The sequence below is a fragment of the Telmatherina bonti genome, assembly GCF_933228915.1.
Source record: "Telmatherina bonti genome assembly, chromosome: 3".
NCBI classification, from domain to species: Eukaryota; Metazoa; Chordata; class Actinopteri; order Atheriniformes; family Telmatherinidae; genus Telmatherina; species Telmatherina bonti.
In genome coordinates this window covers 13462675-13480094 of record NC_136621.1, presented here as the reverse complement: position 1 = coordinate 13480094, position 17420 = coordinate 13462675, and the positions used below count along the sequence as shown (strand labels likewise).

Sequence of the window (17420 nt, the reverse complement as noted above, 5' to 3'; positions counted from 1 at the left end):
AACAAGTGCTCAGATGTTGGGATGATCTGGAAAGACGTGGATCTAGTTTTTTTTTTTTAAGATTCTTTCCTTTGGGAAGGGCGGGAATAGAGCTGCTAAATGAAAACCAACGTCTACAAATCATTGGGAGAAAAAAGAAAATCTCTGAAGGCTTTTTGTTATGACTAACCTCTAAAGATAAGTGGTGTAAGACTCTAAATAGAAGTAAAGTAGATACTTTATCCTGTTTCGTGCTTCTTCAGGCTTATTTTTTCTCCCTTTATGCATGTAAAAAAAAATGGGACTGTTTCAAACATCACTGGCTTCATGCTTTCATGCGTCATTTAATCTTGTTACACACTTAACAACTTTGTTCTTTTCAATGTCACAAAAACAAGAAAAAAAGTTCATTTTGGTTCATTCTACTCCTGGACCACCATGCATGAAAGGGGCGGCGATTTCTGCAGGAAGATTTCTGGATTTTTTATGCAATGAACAACTAACCTGTTATTTTTATATTTAAGGTGAAACTGTGTCCACTGCAGGGTGGTGTGTGCACATGGTGGGGTCGACACGTGGCAGTGTCCATGGCTTAGAATCTGCATGCTGCACAGAATTTGGCACTTTATCACCGCTCCATGAGCTGGTCAAAAATACTGCCAACCTCACATCAGCTCTAATGCAGCAGTACGACTTTTCCCTTCGTGTGTTTCCGTGTTAAACTAGTCTGCCTCAAATGTCTCAACCAATCACAGTTCTCTGCGGCTGTTGCCTACAACTACATAACGCCCAGAGTATCGACTGATGGCTGAGTTTTGTTTTATGGCAACAGGCAACATGCCAGATACTGGATATCAACACAACCTGCCATTCTGAATGTGCATAAATAAATAAATGTCATTGTCTGAGGAAGACTGAACTGACTTTTATAGACTGGAGAGACCTCAGAGAAGAGCCTTTTGCTAGCAGACACCCTTTCCTCATATTGCCTCGTATAAACAACAGTGTTTAAAATCAACACACTGTCTGCCAGGCATCGTTGCAGCAGAGAGTCCAATGCATTTTTGCTCTTGTGTTGGGACTGTGGTATGTGGGGGGGCAATTTTGCCGGGTGCGTTGGGGCATCTTCGGGATGCACACTCTGAGCACATTAACAACATGTTGGGTGTTTGGTCTGGAGGCGCAGTTTGGAGGCATTTTGACACACCTGGCAAGATCGGCTTCTCATATACAGAAACCACAAAAGACAAAAAGACGTCTTCGGCAGCCAATGAGTTAATCTCCCTAAAACAAAACACTCAGAATTAACATCCGAACGTCTTCAAGCTGCTGCAAAAAAAAATGGGAAAGTGAAAATGAGCTTCCAGCCTGATGAAGTTGTCTGAAAGTCGCTGAAAATTTCAGTAAATGTGTTATTTCTGCGTTGCTCTCCGATGGAGCACCTGCCCAGGAGGCTCCACATGAATAAAAAGCCTTTCACACATAAACAACATTTACCATCCTTCATCTCCAACAAACTGAGACATCATAACGGCAAAAAAAAACTCCTCTGTCAGCAGCAACATCTCTGAGCTGCGTCAGATGGCGCTTGCGTCATCCCCTGGGCTCTGATGGAGCCTCCCAGCTGAACTCCGACAGCTGGAATATTAAGGAGGCAGCGCTCGGTGGCACATTGGTGACGGCACCGCGGCAGTAATGAGTGCTGTTGTTGAAAGTAAGAGGGATAAATAATGGAGAGGTGGAGCAGGCAGAGAGTCACTGTAATGCTCAAGATCATCTATTATTTACACAAACCTGTGGGAGAGGTGGGGGCCCCTCAGTTCACAGGGATATGAAAGAAGAATGGCTGTTTCTGAGCCTGACAGAACACACAGCATCTCTGATTTGTCACATCATATATTGCCAAACCATAGAGGCATATGAGTGCAAATAAAATACATAGACGCTGTATGAAATGAAAGCGCAAAGTAACATCCACGACCACCAGCGAGTAGGGGGGGGGGCGCAACAGACGAGGTGATGCTGGAGAATTTCACATCAGAATCGTGTTTGTTCTCATTGAAATGATGAGCTACATCAGTGCATCGTAAAAGCGTCGGACACAAAAGGCTTTCGGGACTGAACGGCGGGGCCGGAAAAAGCTGGAAATAACGCCTGCGGTGATAAAAGCGTCCCCCGGAGACGGAAACGGAGGCTGCAGAGGTGACTGTTGGTGTCAAACTGTCACATTTCCAATTTGTCCTAGAAATACACACCAGGCGACCGGAATGACAGCTCGCCTTGAAAGAAACCGGTGTTCAGGTGAGGGAAGTAAATTAATCATTCTGCCCCCGCTGGGCTTCCAGACAGCAGCACAATAATTCAGACATGCTCGTACCTGTCCGGTGCTGTAGCTGTTGACAATAACAGCTAAGATGAAGACAGCCATGGTCCGATGTTCGGCCTGGGAGACAGAAAATATCCATCAGATCTCACGTCACATCTCTACACCTCCTTCAGTGCAGCTTCTAACCCCTTTAAAGTAATCAGCTAAACGTTGTAATGGGAAGAGAGGAGCGTTGACACTCACTGGCATGTAGCTGTCAGCCAACACAGACAGGAAGTACTTGTGCCCGTTGTCTTTCACCAGGTCAGCTTGACATGACTGCAAAAAACCAGAGAGGAAGAAAGGGAGCAGAGACAGTTCACGCTTTATTCATCCAGGACTCACAGCCGTGACAAGACGCTGGAAACTATGAATAAAAACACTTTATTAAACTTGTTATGAAACCTGTAGGAGCCGTAGAACAATAAAAAAAACTGGTCGTTACATCTACTTTTAGAAAATATTTATGCCACCAGCTTCACCGTGTCTCCTGGTTTAAACTATATTTAATAAATATTATATATTTAATAAAGTTTAGGGTGAAAATCTTCAACTTTTCTGAGATGAAAATGACAAGTTGAAGCTCTGATCTGGAAAGACAAGCTAAAATAAGCCACTTAAAGAGTTTCCTGTTGTCTGCTGTGGCGTATTCACTCAGGTTTTATGGTTTAGAGTTTATTCAGGGCGAATTCACATCAGCCTTTTTGATCCGAATCAGATTTTGTTTGGACAGTCGCTTCGTTTGGGAAACATGAACGCGCCAAACGAATTTTGATTTGGACCAAAGAAGTGGACTCAGTCCGCCTACAAACGCAGGTCTCAGTTCGCATCAAGCAGATTAAATACAGGAAGTGGACTACAAATAAACGTTACTTCCTGCATATGACTTAGCAGTGCATTGTGGGTAAATTCACAACAATTGTGTTCATACTGCGGTTATTGCTGCAGTGTATTTCTGCAGAATACTTGCAGAAGACAACATAAAAAACCCAAAAAAGTAATCGTTTAGTCTCCATGTTTAACTTGCAACAAAGTTTTCTTCTTCATGCGGGTCTTGTCCTCTCTTTTGCTAAATACTAGCACAGCGCCACCTTTGGTGGGAATGGGGATATATTGTTGTAAAGGTTTGGTGCGTTTCACCAAGGTGCAGCGTGAACACGATCCCTGTCTGCATGGATCTCCTACAACTGAGCCGAGTCCCCAGTCGGACCGAGTCTAGCGGACTATCCTGATGTGAATACATCCTCAGAGTAGGAGCAGAAACGACCTTCCACCGAGCAAGCCTGCAAACTGGAAAAACATGAATCAGCCCCACAGCTGCACTGGGACCGGGATCTCCGCTCTCTTACAGACAGTAAAACGGCTTCAACTCATCTAATTTGGTCCTCAAGTTGTTTCCATCTGTTTCAGAGCCTCATTCTGAGGCGTCGCAGTCATTAAATGTGGGTTTCTCTCTTTAGAAAAAGTTAACTGCGCCCACCCCTGTACCCTGAATGCAGCCCCCAGGCCTCATGTCCCTATCAATGCCTGTTAGAGATGGAGTCTATAAATAGCCGTGGCCACAACAGGGTCATCTTAGTCAGGACTGAACTGGATGCAGTTTGAACACTTTCCCACAGTCACACAAAAGGTCTGATAGATTATTTTAGATTATTTTCTTTTTTATTTTGCCTTTTCAAGTGTCAACAATGCTTTAAATCTCTGCATGTTTAGACTGCAGACTACTGGAGAAAAGGAGCAACATGGAAAGCTCAGCTGAAAACCAAAGTGTAAAAATACATCTTTACTTAAAATTTAAAAACAAAAAAAAAACGAACTCCAAAACTCTCACTACAGTGATTAAAAACTGTTTCCCTATTTGGAAAGACACTAATTTTTACATGCCGGTGCAGGACTAAACAGTAGGGATACACCGATTCACTTTTTGGGAGTTCCAATACCGATATCTGAAATTTGTATATCTGCCGATACCGATATCTGCGATACCAAATCTGTTTATGTAAACATGTGACTATGGTTATGATTGCTGTTATAACTGTGTAAGATTGCATTAGGTTGTATTAAATGACCCATCATTTCTGAAGTTACCTCACCAATACGGATGAAATAATGTTACAGATATAACAATTTCAACAAGTTTTATTTTGATTTGGCACATTTTACCTAAATACAAATATAAATGTCTAGTTTTGAAACAAAGATCTCGCTTTTAGTGTAACAAAAAATGTCACATTTTAAAATTCAAGGCATTTATTTCTTTTAAAACATGTCCGAAGCATGTCATCAAACACATCTGCGCTGGCTTGACTAGTGTGGTATCGGTACACTTTCATTAATACAAACTAAAGTACACACGCTTGGTATTGAGCCGATACTGACACTGGTATCAGTATCGGTGCATCCCTACGAAAAATAATTAGAAAAATAAAAAAAATTATGCAGAATAAGCTTAAATTTGCTTTACGCCCAAAAAGCTTTTAAATAAGAAGCAGAAACACGACTTGATTGACTTTATTACAGTAATATTTGAAGATGAAGGAAAAGTTAACTTCAGATTGTGTTTTAAAGGTCTGTCTTCTTTCATTGTTTGTAACAAAGATTTACTGCTGCAATTCTGTTCGTAACAAAGTTGTCATTGGAGTAAAGTTTTCATGAGTTGAGGCTTAAAGACTTTCATGTCTGTGTGTGTGTGTGTGTGTGTGTGTGTGTGTGTGTGTTTGGGGGCTCTGTAAGTCTGTGTGTCAGAAAGTGCAGTGTAGATGAAGCCGAGCTGTGACTTACACTATCCACAGCAAGGATTTTGGCCCAAATGAAAACCAGCAGTGGCCGCAGCTCTCGGGCTGAGCTCTGGAGCAGCTTCAGCACATAAGGGAAGATCCCCACAGACAAGGCCTGCAAACACACAAACACACTGTGTTTACAAGGCAGGAACATGTGGCAAACAGATCAATATCTTCATGTGTCTTCATGTGACGTGAGGTTTTATTTCCTCTGGTCCTCAGTAGAAACGTAGAGCTTTCAGACAAAGTTTAAGCCAAAGAAAATGAAAGGGACGAAGTAGCTGAAGGTCACTTCCACTAAACAACGAGCAGTTTCTTCAGGATAAAATGTCAAACTGGACTCAGAAGTTACAAAAATTAAAGAAAACAGCAGGTCGTATCTTCTGTCGTATCTGTGGAATGAGCTTCCTTTATATATCAGACGCCTGCACTATATCTGCTTTTAAATCTTTACTGAAGACCCATTTGTTTAAACTGGCTTTTTCTGCACAGTAAGCTGACTTTTTAGATCTGATTTTATTTCGATTGCTTTAATTTGATTGCTTTTATTTATTTTTTTTTTTTATTGTTTTTAGATGACTGTAATTTTTTTAAGTTGTCCTAATATATGTTATTTATTCTGTTTTGCCCCCCCCCACAATGTTGTTTTTAAACATTGTTGTTTTTAAAGTGTGTTTTAATAAAGTCGTATTGTATTGCATTACATTGCATTGCATTGTATTGTATTCACTTCAAATACAAGAAACCATTCCTGGCATGTTCAGCGGTTTTATGAGAAAAGACAGTTTTAACATTTAAAGTAATTCAAGTGATTTTATATCTATCAGAAATTCAACCCATTTCCTGTTGAAGCAGCTTTTTTATAAGTTAATTTCATGTTCATCTGAGGTGAAATCAGCAGCTTGTGGCAGAAAGTGTGATCTCATTTCCATTAACCAGTCTGTAAGACTCAGCATGCTGTTCAGCCCTGACATGTCTGCACATCCACACTAAACTTAATGCTCATTTTCAACTTCAGTTTTTCTTTTTCTGATAATTAAAAGGAGGTAAAATGAAGGGCAGGAAGTTCCCCCTGATTTTATTCTTGATGCTAAATTAGCCGGTTTCCAGAATTTTATCTATTATCTTATAGCAGGGGGTCCACAGATGTGGTCCTGCAGGTTTTTAATGTTTCCTGCTCTACAACATCTCAGTAGGATCAATGAATTGACATGCTTGGGCAGTATTTGACAACAAGGAGTTGAGGCGAACCATTTAATATGAATCAGGTATGTTGGAGCAGGGAAACATCTAAAACCTGCAGGACTTCAGCTCTCGAGGGAATACCCCTGTTTTAATGCATTAAATTAATATAATCTTTACACAAAACAAAGACTACCATGGTTACATATGCTTTGAAGTTGCCATGACGACACAATGTTGACTATCTAAAAGCGTCTTTTTCAAAGTCAAAGGTCAAAGTCTTGTCCCACGAAGAGGAAAATTTGACCATTCTGGAAAAAAAAAACCTCAGCATTTGAAGACAAAAAGAGAAGAACAAACCAAACTGACGGCCCATGGCCCCAAATCCAGAAAGCGTCCGAGCAGATCCAGGGCCCGTAGTCGATGCACCTGACTCAGGAGGACCTGAAAGAGAGCAGAGGTCAAAGAGGAGATGAGATGAAAGGAAGAGGAAGGACAGCAGGAGAAATGGCAGAGCCGATGGGGAGGTGTACTGAAACAGGTGGCTCTCCCACCGCTACTGACACACTGGCACCAGGATGTGTATGTGTGTGCATGCGCACAAATGTACATGTGTGGGTGGTTGGGTGTGTCGTCTTGGCTGACTTTTTATTTGTGATCTTAGTGAGATGCATGATTGGGACACTTACAGAGAAGTGTGTGTGTGTGTGTGCGTGTGTGTGTGTGTGTGTGTGTGTGTGTGTGTGTGTGTGTGTGTGTGTGTTTGTGTGTGGTTTACCTTAAACATATGTGATGATGCAAAACAGCATCGCTGCCAGCGGAGGTCTTAATGTAACAGTAGTAGAAGGTCTATTTTTAGGATGCATATGGTATGAGCTAAAAATATGTGTGTGTGTCTGTGTGTGTGTGTGTGTGTGTGTGTGTGTGTGTGTGTGTGTGTGTGTGTGTGTGTGTGTGTGTGTGTGTAGTTTGCTGGAGGCAGGACACCAAACTATTCCCATGTGACTGTCACACAGTGAGTAGGAGCAAACATATGGAGTAACTGTGGCTAAAACACACCAACACACACGCACGCATCTCCACCTACACATAATCCATGGAGACTTCGACCTTTAAGCGTGACAACAGAAACAGGAGGAGGCACGGGGAAGACCGGCCCATGGCTGCCTGCCTCCAGCTCCGAGGAAGAGCGTGGGAACGTGGACGCTCGTGCGCCTGCCTGACGTAGGTGTGGAGAAAAGCCACAGGGCATAAATTGAATGAAAACAATATCAGAGATCAGAAATGTGTGTGTTTGTTTTTATTCAAGCAACATGTTTAACCTTAAATTCAATGACGTCATAGTGTGTTTGAGCCTCAGGACATGTCGTCATGTTTGATGTGCAGCACTACGCCTAGCCAATCAAACTGGGTTGCCAAAATTATCCTGCACTCTTACTCACTACAGGGTGGGATGCAAGATAAATGACAAATTAGCCATCAGTAGAGGCCGCCTCACTGAAAAATCAGCCAGAACCCAGAAGAGCTTCTTTAAAGAGGCTAAACAGGAAGAAAAAGCAGAAGAATGCCATATTGTACAGGACTTAAGGCCTTTACACACTGGGACCGACGCGAATAAACAACATGAAATGTGAATAATTCAGAGCTGAATTATCAACGTTTTTGTCTCTGCACGCCAACAGCGATGTGAAACTGTGAATAAATTACAAAAATTCTGAAAAAGACTTGCAAAGTGGATTCCACATCGAGCCACGACAACAGTGTGCCGATACTGGAATCAAAAAGAGACGCTGAGTTCATTCTGTTGTGGAAAAGAGAGGAGAACTTTCATTGTTTAATCCAGGAACTGAAGCCGGAGTACGGCTGCTTCAGAACGGACTGTAGGACGTCCGTAGGACAGCTGGAGGATCTGCTTCAGCAACTCGCTGCTTGCTTTAGGAAGCAGACAAGAAACAAAGACGCTCGGCAGTGATGTTTGAATGAAAAAGTAGCTAAATTTACACCTGCACAGCTCGCAATTGGTGATTATATATAAGTCTTTCTTTGATTGGTTGATTATAAATATGTCGGATGCAAATATTTTAGAAAAATCAGTCTTGGTTTAAAACAAGTAAAACTCGCAAAATCATTGGACAAAAATTATGTCACTGATGTGAACGTTGACATCGATTTCACATTGACTCGATAACAAATGTTATCATGTGAATTATTAGGATTAAATATTTGGAGTAAAGACCCCTATGATGATGAGGACGACCATGGGCGGAAATGTTGCTTTAATTAGACGCGGAGCCAGGTGTGGTGGTGCGGCTTGAAAATGAGCGTCTGGTGGCCGGGCCTTTCCGTTTGGGGCATGGTCGGGCTAAGCTCCAAAGGCTCATCCAGGAGGGGCTCAGAGTAGAGCCGCTGCTCCTCTGCATCAAGAGAAACCAGTTGAGGTGGCAAGGGCATCTGGTCAGGATGCCTCCTGGACCTCCCTGGTGAGGTGTTCCAGGCGCGTCCCTCTGAGAGGACACCCCAGGGAAGATCCAGGACACGCTGGAGGGATTATATCTCTTGGCTGGCCTGAGAACGCCTTGGGATCCCCTAGCAGAGTTGGTAAATGTGTTTGGAGAGAGGGAAGTCTGTGATTCCCTGCTTAGGCTGCTGCCCCCGCGACACGACCCGGATAAGCGGCAGAAGACGGATGGATTGGATATTCGGAGAAGGTGTGTAAAGGCCTTTGGACTGAAAGTCGGCTGGAGATGGATCCTCCCCAAAGCAGTGTGGGATCATATGGACAGAACAAAAAGTGGAAAAGAAGCGTTTAGAAGTTCCACCAGAAGTCTGGAGAACTACTCCTGAAGACTTCTTAAAGAAAAATGAAGAAAGCTTGTCTCAGACTGCGTTGAAGAATAAAGCTGCTCAGAATAAATATTCACGTTCAGGCTCATTAGATCTGTACAAACAGTTTCTGTGTTCCAGCACAGCATAAGGAAGCGATGGGGGACTAAAGGCTTCATACATTCATTCTTTTCATTTACCGACGCATAAATGAACAAACATGCCTGAATGGGAATGATTTTCTGTTACCATGACATCCCGACTTGTACACATTATAATCCCTTTGCACAATCTGTTAATCCTTTTTGGATGAAACGGCCGTTGTCAAGACAACGTAGCAGAGCATCTCTCTCTCCTCGGCTGTGTCGCTCTACCTTCGGCCATTTTATCAAAGAGCATTATTGATGGATTACTCTGCATTGCCCATGTCTTCTCAGTCCCTGCATCTTAAAAACAAAGCTAGATTATAATTTTGCCTCAACCCATAAATCCTCTAAGAACACATCAGTTTTTATTCTTATGCAACGGCGTTCTTCAGTGTGTACAAAACCCGTTTGTCCATCCGCGAGCATCCTTCAGGTTACTTCGCCCTCACAGAGATGCTGCTGTTGCCCTGTTGTGCAAAATAAAAACACACACACACACACACACACACACACACACACACACACACACACACACACACACACACACACACACACACACACACACACACACACACACACACACACATCCTCCAGTACTCCCCAATCACTCTGTCTTTTCCTCAGCTTTTAACGGTTCCCGACAGAACTGCTGCTGCTCGCGTTGTGCTGAGTCAGCAGAAAATTACCATTCAGCACAGACAGCTTCATGCTGCTACTGCGCTGTGATATAATACAATGCCACCACTGTACAGGCCCGCGGGAAGATGTTGTTAAGAGGTGGGAGGAGAGCGCAGTATCTGACGGCGCCTCCGACAAATTTAACACCACGACGAGCACAGCAGCAGCCACTGTTCCTGTCACAGGGTTTGCTGTAGGGCTGTAATAAAAGGGAGTTAGTCCGAAAAAACGCTGCACTGAACCAGCAGGAAGGGCTTTCATACTCGTCTGGTGGCAGAGCCGAAGAAAGAGCAGTTTGAGTAATAAATAATAATAAATGAAGCCTTGGAGAAGAGGCAAGCAGCGAAAGGTCTCACTGTAAAGAGTACAACTGGAGCAGTAATGTTCCAGGCTTCTGGTGGACTCGTGGCAGGTGATTTGTGGCTTTAATCAAGTTGCTATTGCTGCATAATGGAAAATAAAGCCCTTTCTCTGCAATGTGCAGCAATGATGGCCTTATCCATCACTTCCAACTGAAAGCATTTGTTGATTCAGATGAATTCAATTCAGACCGCTGCACTGCAGCTCTGCATGGCGCTTGGCGTCTGGTGCAGAAGTGGAAGTGTTAGTACGGCTGAAAACAATGACAAGTTAGGAAATCACATCAAGGAAAAGGATTGTTTCAGTGTTTCTGATGAAAGGCAACGGTGGTGGATTTTCAGACCTCTCTAAAAGCCACATAGTGTTGGTTAAAATCATGTGGAGGACATTTTACCCCAAACTTTCAATAACAACATGATTCTTCTGATTATGCATCAAAATAAATTTAAAAAAATCTTGCCGCTTGCTTCCAGGACTTAAAGAACTGGAGTTATATCCTGAAACATTTTCATCCCAGTGACAGCTGTGTGAAGCACCTCAGCAGGAATTACACCAAGTCTCTAATAAGCAGTGGAAATTCTAGAAAAATAAATTTTAAAAAAAGGTCCATGCACGCGTGGAGAGTCATAGGTCAGCTGTGATGCAGTCTGGTGTATGTTATCTATTCTGTGGCTTATCTGTGGGATGGCGACCTTGTGGAATTCAGAGCCTTATTAAGGTTTTTACTTTTAAAGCTCTGAATGTAAAAACCAGCGGGCCGGGTCGGGCGTCATGTTCGTGTCACGGCTGACTGAAGCTGGAATTAATACCTGCAGTTACTTCTGCAGTCATTTACCCACTGCTGGTTTGATCCTTTCCAGATTCAGACAAAAGCCACGGTATGCAGAGGAAAACAGGGACTGAGAGGTGAGAGAAAACCAGAAGTGTAGTAAAGTTCAGAACCAGAAATCCAAAGTGAAACTCTGATAAATTTCCTCCAATAAATCATCTTTTCTTTGTTCTTTAGTCAGACAAATGATGAGTTTGAATCTTTTCTAAATGAACACAGTCAGACCTCCTGCTGTGCAGAAAAACACATAAATGCTTTTCTTTATGTTTTCCTCATTCTTCTCTTTGAGGTTTGTTGCCGTCCTGGCAGCGTCCCAGTACAACAAAAGGACTTCCAGTACAACTCTTCCAAGAGTTGACAAACAACATAAACATAAATATGAAGAGGAACAGTGAGCCACGTGAGCGGCACAACATTTTACGTAGATCAGAGAAAAGAAAACATCAGTAGACTGAAGGGTCAGAGTGTAGGCTCCACCCAGCTGAAGGCCATCTCCAGAACCAGTACTCAACCACTACTGGATTATTGTAAGGGCTGTGACGATTTGCTTTTCCATTCGAATCAGATTTTTTTGGGGTACCGATTCTGTTCAAATTGTGATTCTCACAATTGTTCGATATTGCTGATTTTTGTAAATTAACAATAAAAAAATTATACAAAACTTTTTTTTTTAACAACACAGTAGCCAGATCATCATTCTGCTGCTATAATGCCCAAGAAGACAAGAACAAAGATCAATAAAAACAATAAAAATGACAAAAAATTTTTAGAATGGATTTTTTTCTTTTGATTAATTTATTTTTTTAACAAAAAAAAAAATCAATTTTTTTTTGTTTAAAAAAATTGATTTTAAAACTGTGAAGCAAAAAAAAAATCCAGATTTTTTATTTTTCTATTAGATTTTTCCTCCCTTAATTATTATCATCATATTATTTAGCATTATATACACAGTATTATACCTGTACTGCACTCACATCCGTCATCTGAACAAAATCAGATTATTTTACATCTTATCTGCCGATTTACTGTAGAAATACTCTTCTGTACTTTTATCTATTTTTTTTTTTTTTTATCATCCCTTATGTCAGCTGCTATTATTGTTCTTTGCTGCCAAAGTTAGGAGGAGGGAACAAAGAACATGTTCCTGATATTTTTCTTACATTGTGTATGTAACAAATAAACACATGATTTGTCTTTTTTTTTCTCCAGGTAATTCAGAAGGTGATTATAAATTTGTCATGATGTGGTTTCATTCGGAGCCTTAGTTTCTGGTTTCCTGTTTTATTTTGTAGTTTTTCCTGTTTAGTTCTCTTGGTTCTTGTTTCGCTTCATGGATTTTCTGTTGTATTTCACCTGGGTTCATTTACTAGATTTGTTTCACCTGTTTCTTGTTTGGTTTTCCAGTGTATTTATACCCCTCTGTTTCAGTTTGTGGTTGTTGGTTCATTTTGTTAGTTCTGCCCTCATCTTGTTTTGGAATAAATCTATCTTCGACCTGCATCCTGTTTTCCCTCATCTCTGCATTTGGGTCCACACCACATCTCCACTGCCACCGTGACCAAATTGAGCCTCGTTTCCTGCAGCAAGATGAAAAATCTTCTCTTTTCTGCATGACGGCTGTATTGTGTGTTAGACCAGGGAGCATCAGAGAGATGACGACTTTGACTTCAGTGTTCATGTTTCTTTTAGAAAAGCCATGGATGTTTGGGTTAACGTGGTGCTTCAGTGCATACTAAAGAGACCGTGCCATTATGATGGTGCGTGCATGTAACAGTGTGTACCTGTAGCACAATGGGGAGCTGCTCTGGAGGGTTTCTGTTCTCCACACCCATCGTCAGCCACACCTGAAACGCCGTCAGCTGCTCGGCGAAGAACGGACTGTGCTGTGGAAGCAAACGCAGATGAAATAACAGCCATGTTAAAGAATTTATCGTGCTTACTTATTTTCTCCTCCACACACTGTGAGCCGCTCTGCATCATTTCATAACAGGCCTGACATAATGAGCTCCGAAGTGACACTGCACTGCAGTAACAACATAAATCCTGATCCATCATGATCGCCTTCTCCCTCTCTGCTGCCATGGCAGCCGGTCTGATTGATTGGCTGCTGGCTGCACGCCGCTGGATCACGCAGCGCTGCAAACACCGTTGATGGATGTAAAAGGGGGGGGGACATCAACGTTTTCCAGCATAATGGATAGATTAATTTATGCATAATAAAAGCTTAACAAACCTATACCGTACACTCACTTATTCACTCACATGCAGAGGTGCAGAGGATGCTGGGTAGCGGACTTACTGAAGGCTCCGCATCTGAGCTACAGACACAAGTGATGAAAGGAACCATTTACTCTTCATATAAGATCATAACCAAACATGGTTGGAATACCTTCCACCGTACTTTTAATACATGTACCAAGCAGTGCCTTCCATGTGTGAGCATTCCCCTCGACCTTTCTGATCCTAATCTACCTCGGTTCCTATCTGTTGTAAGGCGGCGCCGGTAAAACTGGCAGCGTGGCCTACGCTCAGTTCGGACCTGTCAGTCTGTCATAAATGTTGAATGTCTGTCTGTCAAATCTTGGACAAGCTGTCTTGAACCTTGAATTTCCCCTCAGGGATGAATAAAGTCTCTCTGATTTGATTTGATGATCATGAAGGAATATTCTAAAGCTCTTTACAAGCTGCAGAATTGTGCAAAAATCTTTATTTCTATCTAAATTTCTATTTTTAAGAAATAGTAATTTGATGAAGTTGGAATTAATATTCAGCTCTGCTCGTGTTCATTCATTCATTCACCTATCCGGTTAGTCTGAAGAAGGTTCGCGCGGGAGCTGGAGCCCATCCCAGCAGTCTTTGGGTGAAAGGCAGGGACCACCCTGGACAGCTCGCCAGTCCATCGCAGGGGCTCTGCTCGTATTGGTTGTTTCAGCCAATACAAGTGATGTGAAGTTAAAACAAAATACCTCAGTGCAGTGAAAGTTTCAAACGTTTGATGCAGTAATGCTCTGTCGTTTACGTTACAGGAGGTTACTGGAGAACTGGGGGAAGGACTCCACCAGACTGTCCCCTAACTCTGCCTACTGGGACACAGATCAGAAGCACCACCAGGAATATCAAAAGCAGAATTTTACCTGGCACTGACAGGCTTCATGACAGCGGCTAGAGTCTCTACTGGAGGAGTCCGACTCCACCAGCGTCTTCTGGATGGGTGAAGTTGATGACAGATACTGGCTCTTATTAACTGGGGTCAGCATGGAGGGGTCTGGAGTAATTTTCTGACTTATATCAAAAGGGTAAAGTTGTCTGTACGGTGAGGAAGACTCACATTATGTATTATGTATGTGTGCTTAGATATGCATATTTATTTATTTTTATTTAACATCGTTTAACAGTGCAGAAGATTGTTAAATGTTTGTCAATAAAAATTAAAACCATAAACTACAGTAAAAAGTTATCTAAAAAACTTAAGTTCACAGGTTGCCTCAATTTAAAAGCAAACATTCATTCTTTCTACTGAAGTGTTGCAGGTGGTGGGGGGGTCTATCTGCAGGTTACCAGTCACACACAGAGGCAATCATTCACACTCAAACCGTCTTCCTTTAGCCAAAGACAGAAGAGACGTTTGGCTGGTAAACAATAAAACATCAGAAAATAATTATAATTTGGTTGTTTCTGAACGTTTTAAGCTGATTTCTGTGACGCAGTTCGCTCATGAAGAGCCACACGCACGAGAAAACACAACTAATGAACATACCGACTCTTTTCAGGTTTTTATTAAGAAGTTATCAAACACTTTGCCCACCAGCCCTCAATCTAAATGATGCACATTGGAGGAATTACAGACTCCTGACAGAGAAATCAACACAGAGGATCTCCTTCAGGAGCCCCCCCGAGGCTCAATTACGCTGCTGCTAAGTGTTTTCAGCCTCATTCTAAGCGAAAGTAGAAGAGGACAAAGGGAGGAAAACTGTTCCTGGGGCAGCGATGGAAGAGACGCCCACCTCCAAGGGCAAGGTGGACGAGGGAGAAAAGGCTCTGATAGAAGTGTTAGAGTTTCCTGATAAGTCGTCCCCCCCACACACACACACACAGACACAGATATATGAAGTCATCATCAGCTCCATCAGCTTCTTGCAGTATGTTTCCATTACGCTCAGCATCTCCATCACAGTCTCCTGCCACGCCAGTAAATACAACTATAAACACTCTGGTGGCTGAAAGTGCACGGCCAGTGGTTTCAGAAACTATTCCTTATTTGACACTCACACTTGAGTTATTAAACCTGACATTTTACAGTGTTATCCGCTGGGAACGTGAGTGCCTGTGAGTGCATGTCTGAGGCACTATTAGAGACGGTGTTGGTGCTGATGGAGGCGAAGTTGGAGTGGAAAACGAGAACCGGTCGCTGTTTACAGACATCAGCATCAGACAGAAGCCATCCATCAAAGCAAAATGTCTAGTAACCACTAAGATTCCTGCACTCAATCTCAGAGACACCTACGCACAGATCTCTCCGTGGTTTCTCCCTCACACACAAACACGCACATGAAGAAACTTACTCTGAAGGCAGTGCCCTCCTCGATGATGGTCGGCAGCTGAGAGAGGCAGATGTCCACGGCCAGGTCCCAGGCTTGCCTGCAGAGAGGCAACGCAGATGTATTGAGAGGAAGATTAAAAAATAAATCAACAAAAACTCACATCAAATGTAGATAGATATTTCTATCATTATGAAGCCACTGAATATTTCTTAATTGCACGGTTCTAACAGGAAAAACTGTCTTATCAAGTGTTACATTCACACATCCTGTCAAAACCTCCTTCTCTGTTGTCTTTAAAGATTTCTACACGTTTGGTCAGCTTGTGACACAACATGTTGCTTATGATTCTGAATCCAGATGTCTGTGGGTTCATATTTCTGATTCCCACTCATTTTTTTAAATCATTTTGTTCTCAACACATTCTACGATGTAATAGACAGAAACTTTCAACTGGAAGATTTCATTCATCACGATATAAGATGTCTTATTTAAGTGTTTACTTTTTTTTTGTATAAAAAACAAACAAACAAAAGTGTTCACTTTTTTTACATTTTTTTTAATTTAGTTTATTTAATTTTTTTATTTAAAAAAAGAAACAATAGTGTTCACTTTTTAATTTTGTATTTATTTTATTTTATTTTTTTTTATTAAAAAACAAACAAAAGTGTTCACTTTTTATATATTTTTTTAATTTAATTAAAAAAAAAAAAGAAAAGCAAAAGTGTCCACTTTTAAATTTAAAAAAAAAAATTATTTAATTTAATTTTTTTTTTTTATTAAAAAAAAAAAAAAGAAAAAAAGTGTTCACTTTTTATTCTGCAAAAGTGCTGCTCTATTTTTGAGCAAAGTACGAGACAGGAGAAAATGTCAGACTGTGCACTCTGTTAAAATGTGCTCTGGACAGGTGATCAGGATGCTTCCTGGTTCCTTCCCGTTTTAGGTTTTGTGGGAACATCTAACAGGAAGGAGACCCAGAACTCACTGGGAGGATTTTACATCTCTCTCTCTTGGCGTCTCCCTGGAGGAGCTGGAAGGATGTCTGGATTTGCCTCCACTACCTGACTTCAAATACGCATCAGGAAAAGGACGGACAGACTGATCTGCTAAGTAATTACACTGATGCCTGAATGTTCAGAAAACTCCAGAAATTCATGAAGATTTTAATCTGTTTTCTGCACTTCAGGCCTGGTTCACTGTAAAAAAGGAATCAAACACAATTTTCCATTTCTGTTGTGTTCTTCGCCACATAAAAGCCGACATATTAATCATTAATTACCGGTATATTAAATAAAAGCAGTGAAACCTGATCTCATCCATCTTTACGTTGTGCATCTCTGCGTCATGCATTTTAAACCGGTTCCTACTTTGCTGCCGCAGCTAAATAAAAAGCGCAAATGAACTCTTAAGTCTTTGGGTTTTTTTAAAATGTTTTTTTGGTCCAACGCTGAAATTAATTTTCCTAGGCTTGCATTATCTGCCTAGTACTTTCTCTGTGCACGTACACCTCTTTAAATTCCCAGCCCTGGGTCCTGCGGAGGGCAGCGAGGAGCCTATAATCCCCTTCTAAACACCAGCTCTTCTCTCATGGTCATCATTTCTTATTCATTGGGTTACGTAACTCACATCAAACCTGATCAGAGCTTCTATATTCTCCCATCTCTCTTCCCCTACACTTTCCAGCTCCTTTTTCTTGAAGCAAATTGAACTCAGGGCTTCACTGAAGCTTTTTCCTCTCAG

General features: G+C 41.7%; 1 protein-coding gene across 2 annotated transcripts in view; it reads right to left on the bottom strand.

Annotated features, from left to right (window-relative positions):
• The window catches only part of rptor (regulatory associated protein of MTOR, complex 1), a 235132-nt gene that overhangs the window by 80732 nt on the left and 136980 nt on the right, over positions 1–17420 (bottom strand). For both annotated transcript variants that reach the window (XM_079265219.1, XM_079265220.1), the window contains exons 11-16: positions 15705–15780; positions 12924–13025; positions 6667–6750; positions 5126–5236; positions 2549–2623; positions 2357–2422 (exon numbers count right to left, since the gene is read on the bottom strand). In XM_079265219.1, the coding sequence (XP_079121345.1) occupies positions 2357–2422; positions 2549–2623; positions 5126–5236; positions 6667–6750; positions 12924–13025; positions 15705–15780 (514 nt within the window). The remainder of the gene's footprint in view (positions 1–2356; positions 2423–2548; positions 2624–5125; positions 5237–6666; positions 6751–12923; positions 13026–15704; positions 15781–17420) is intronic.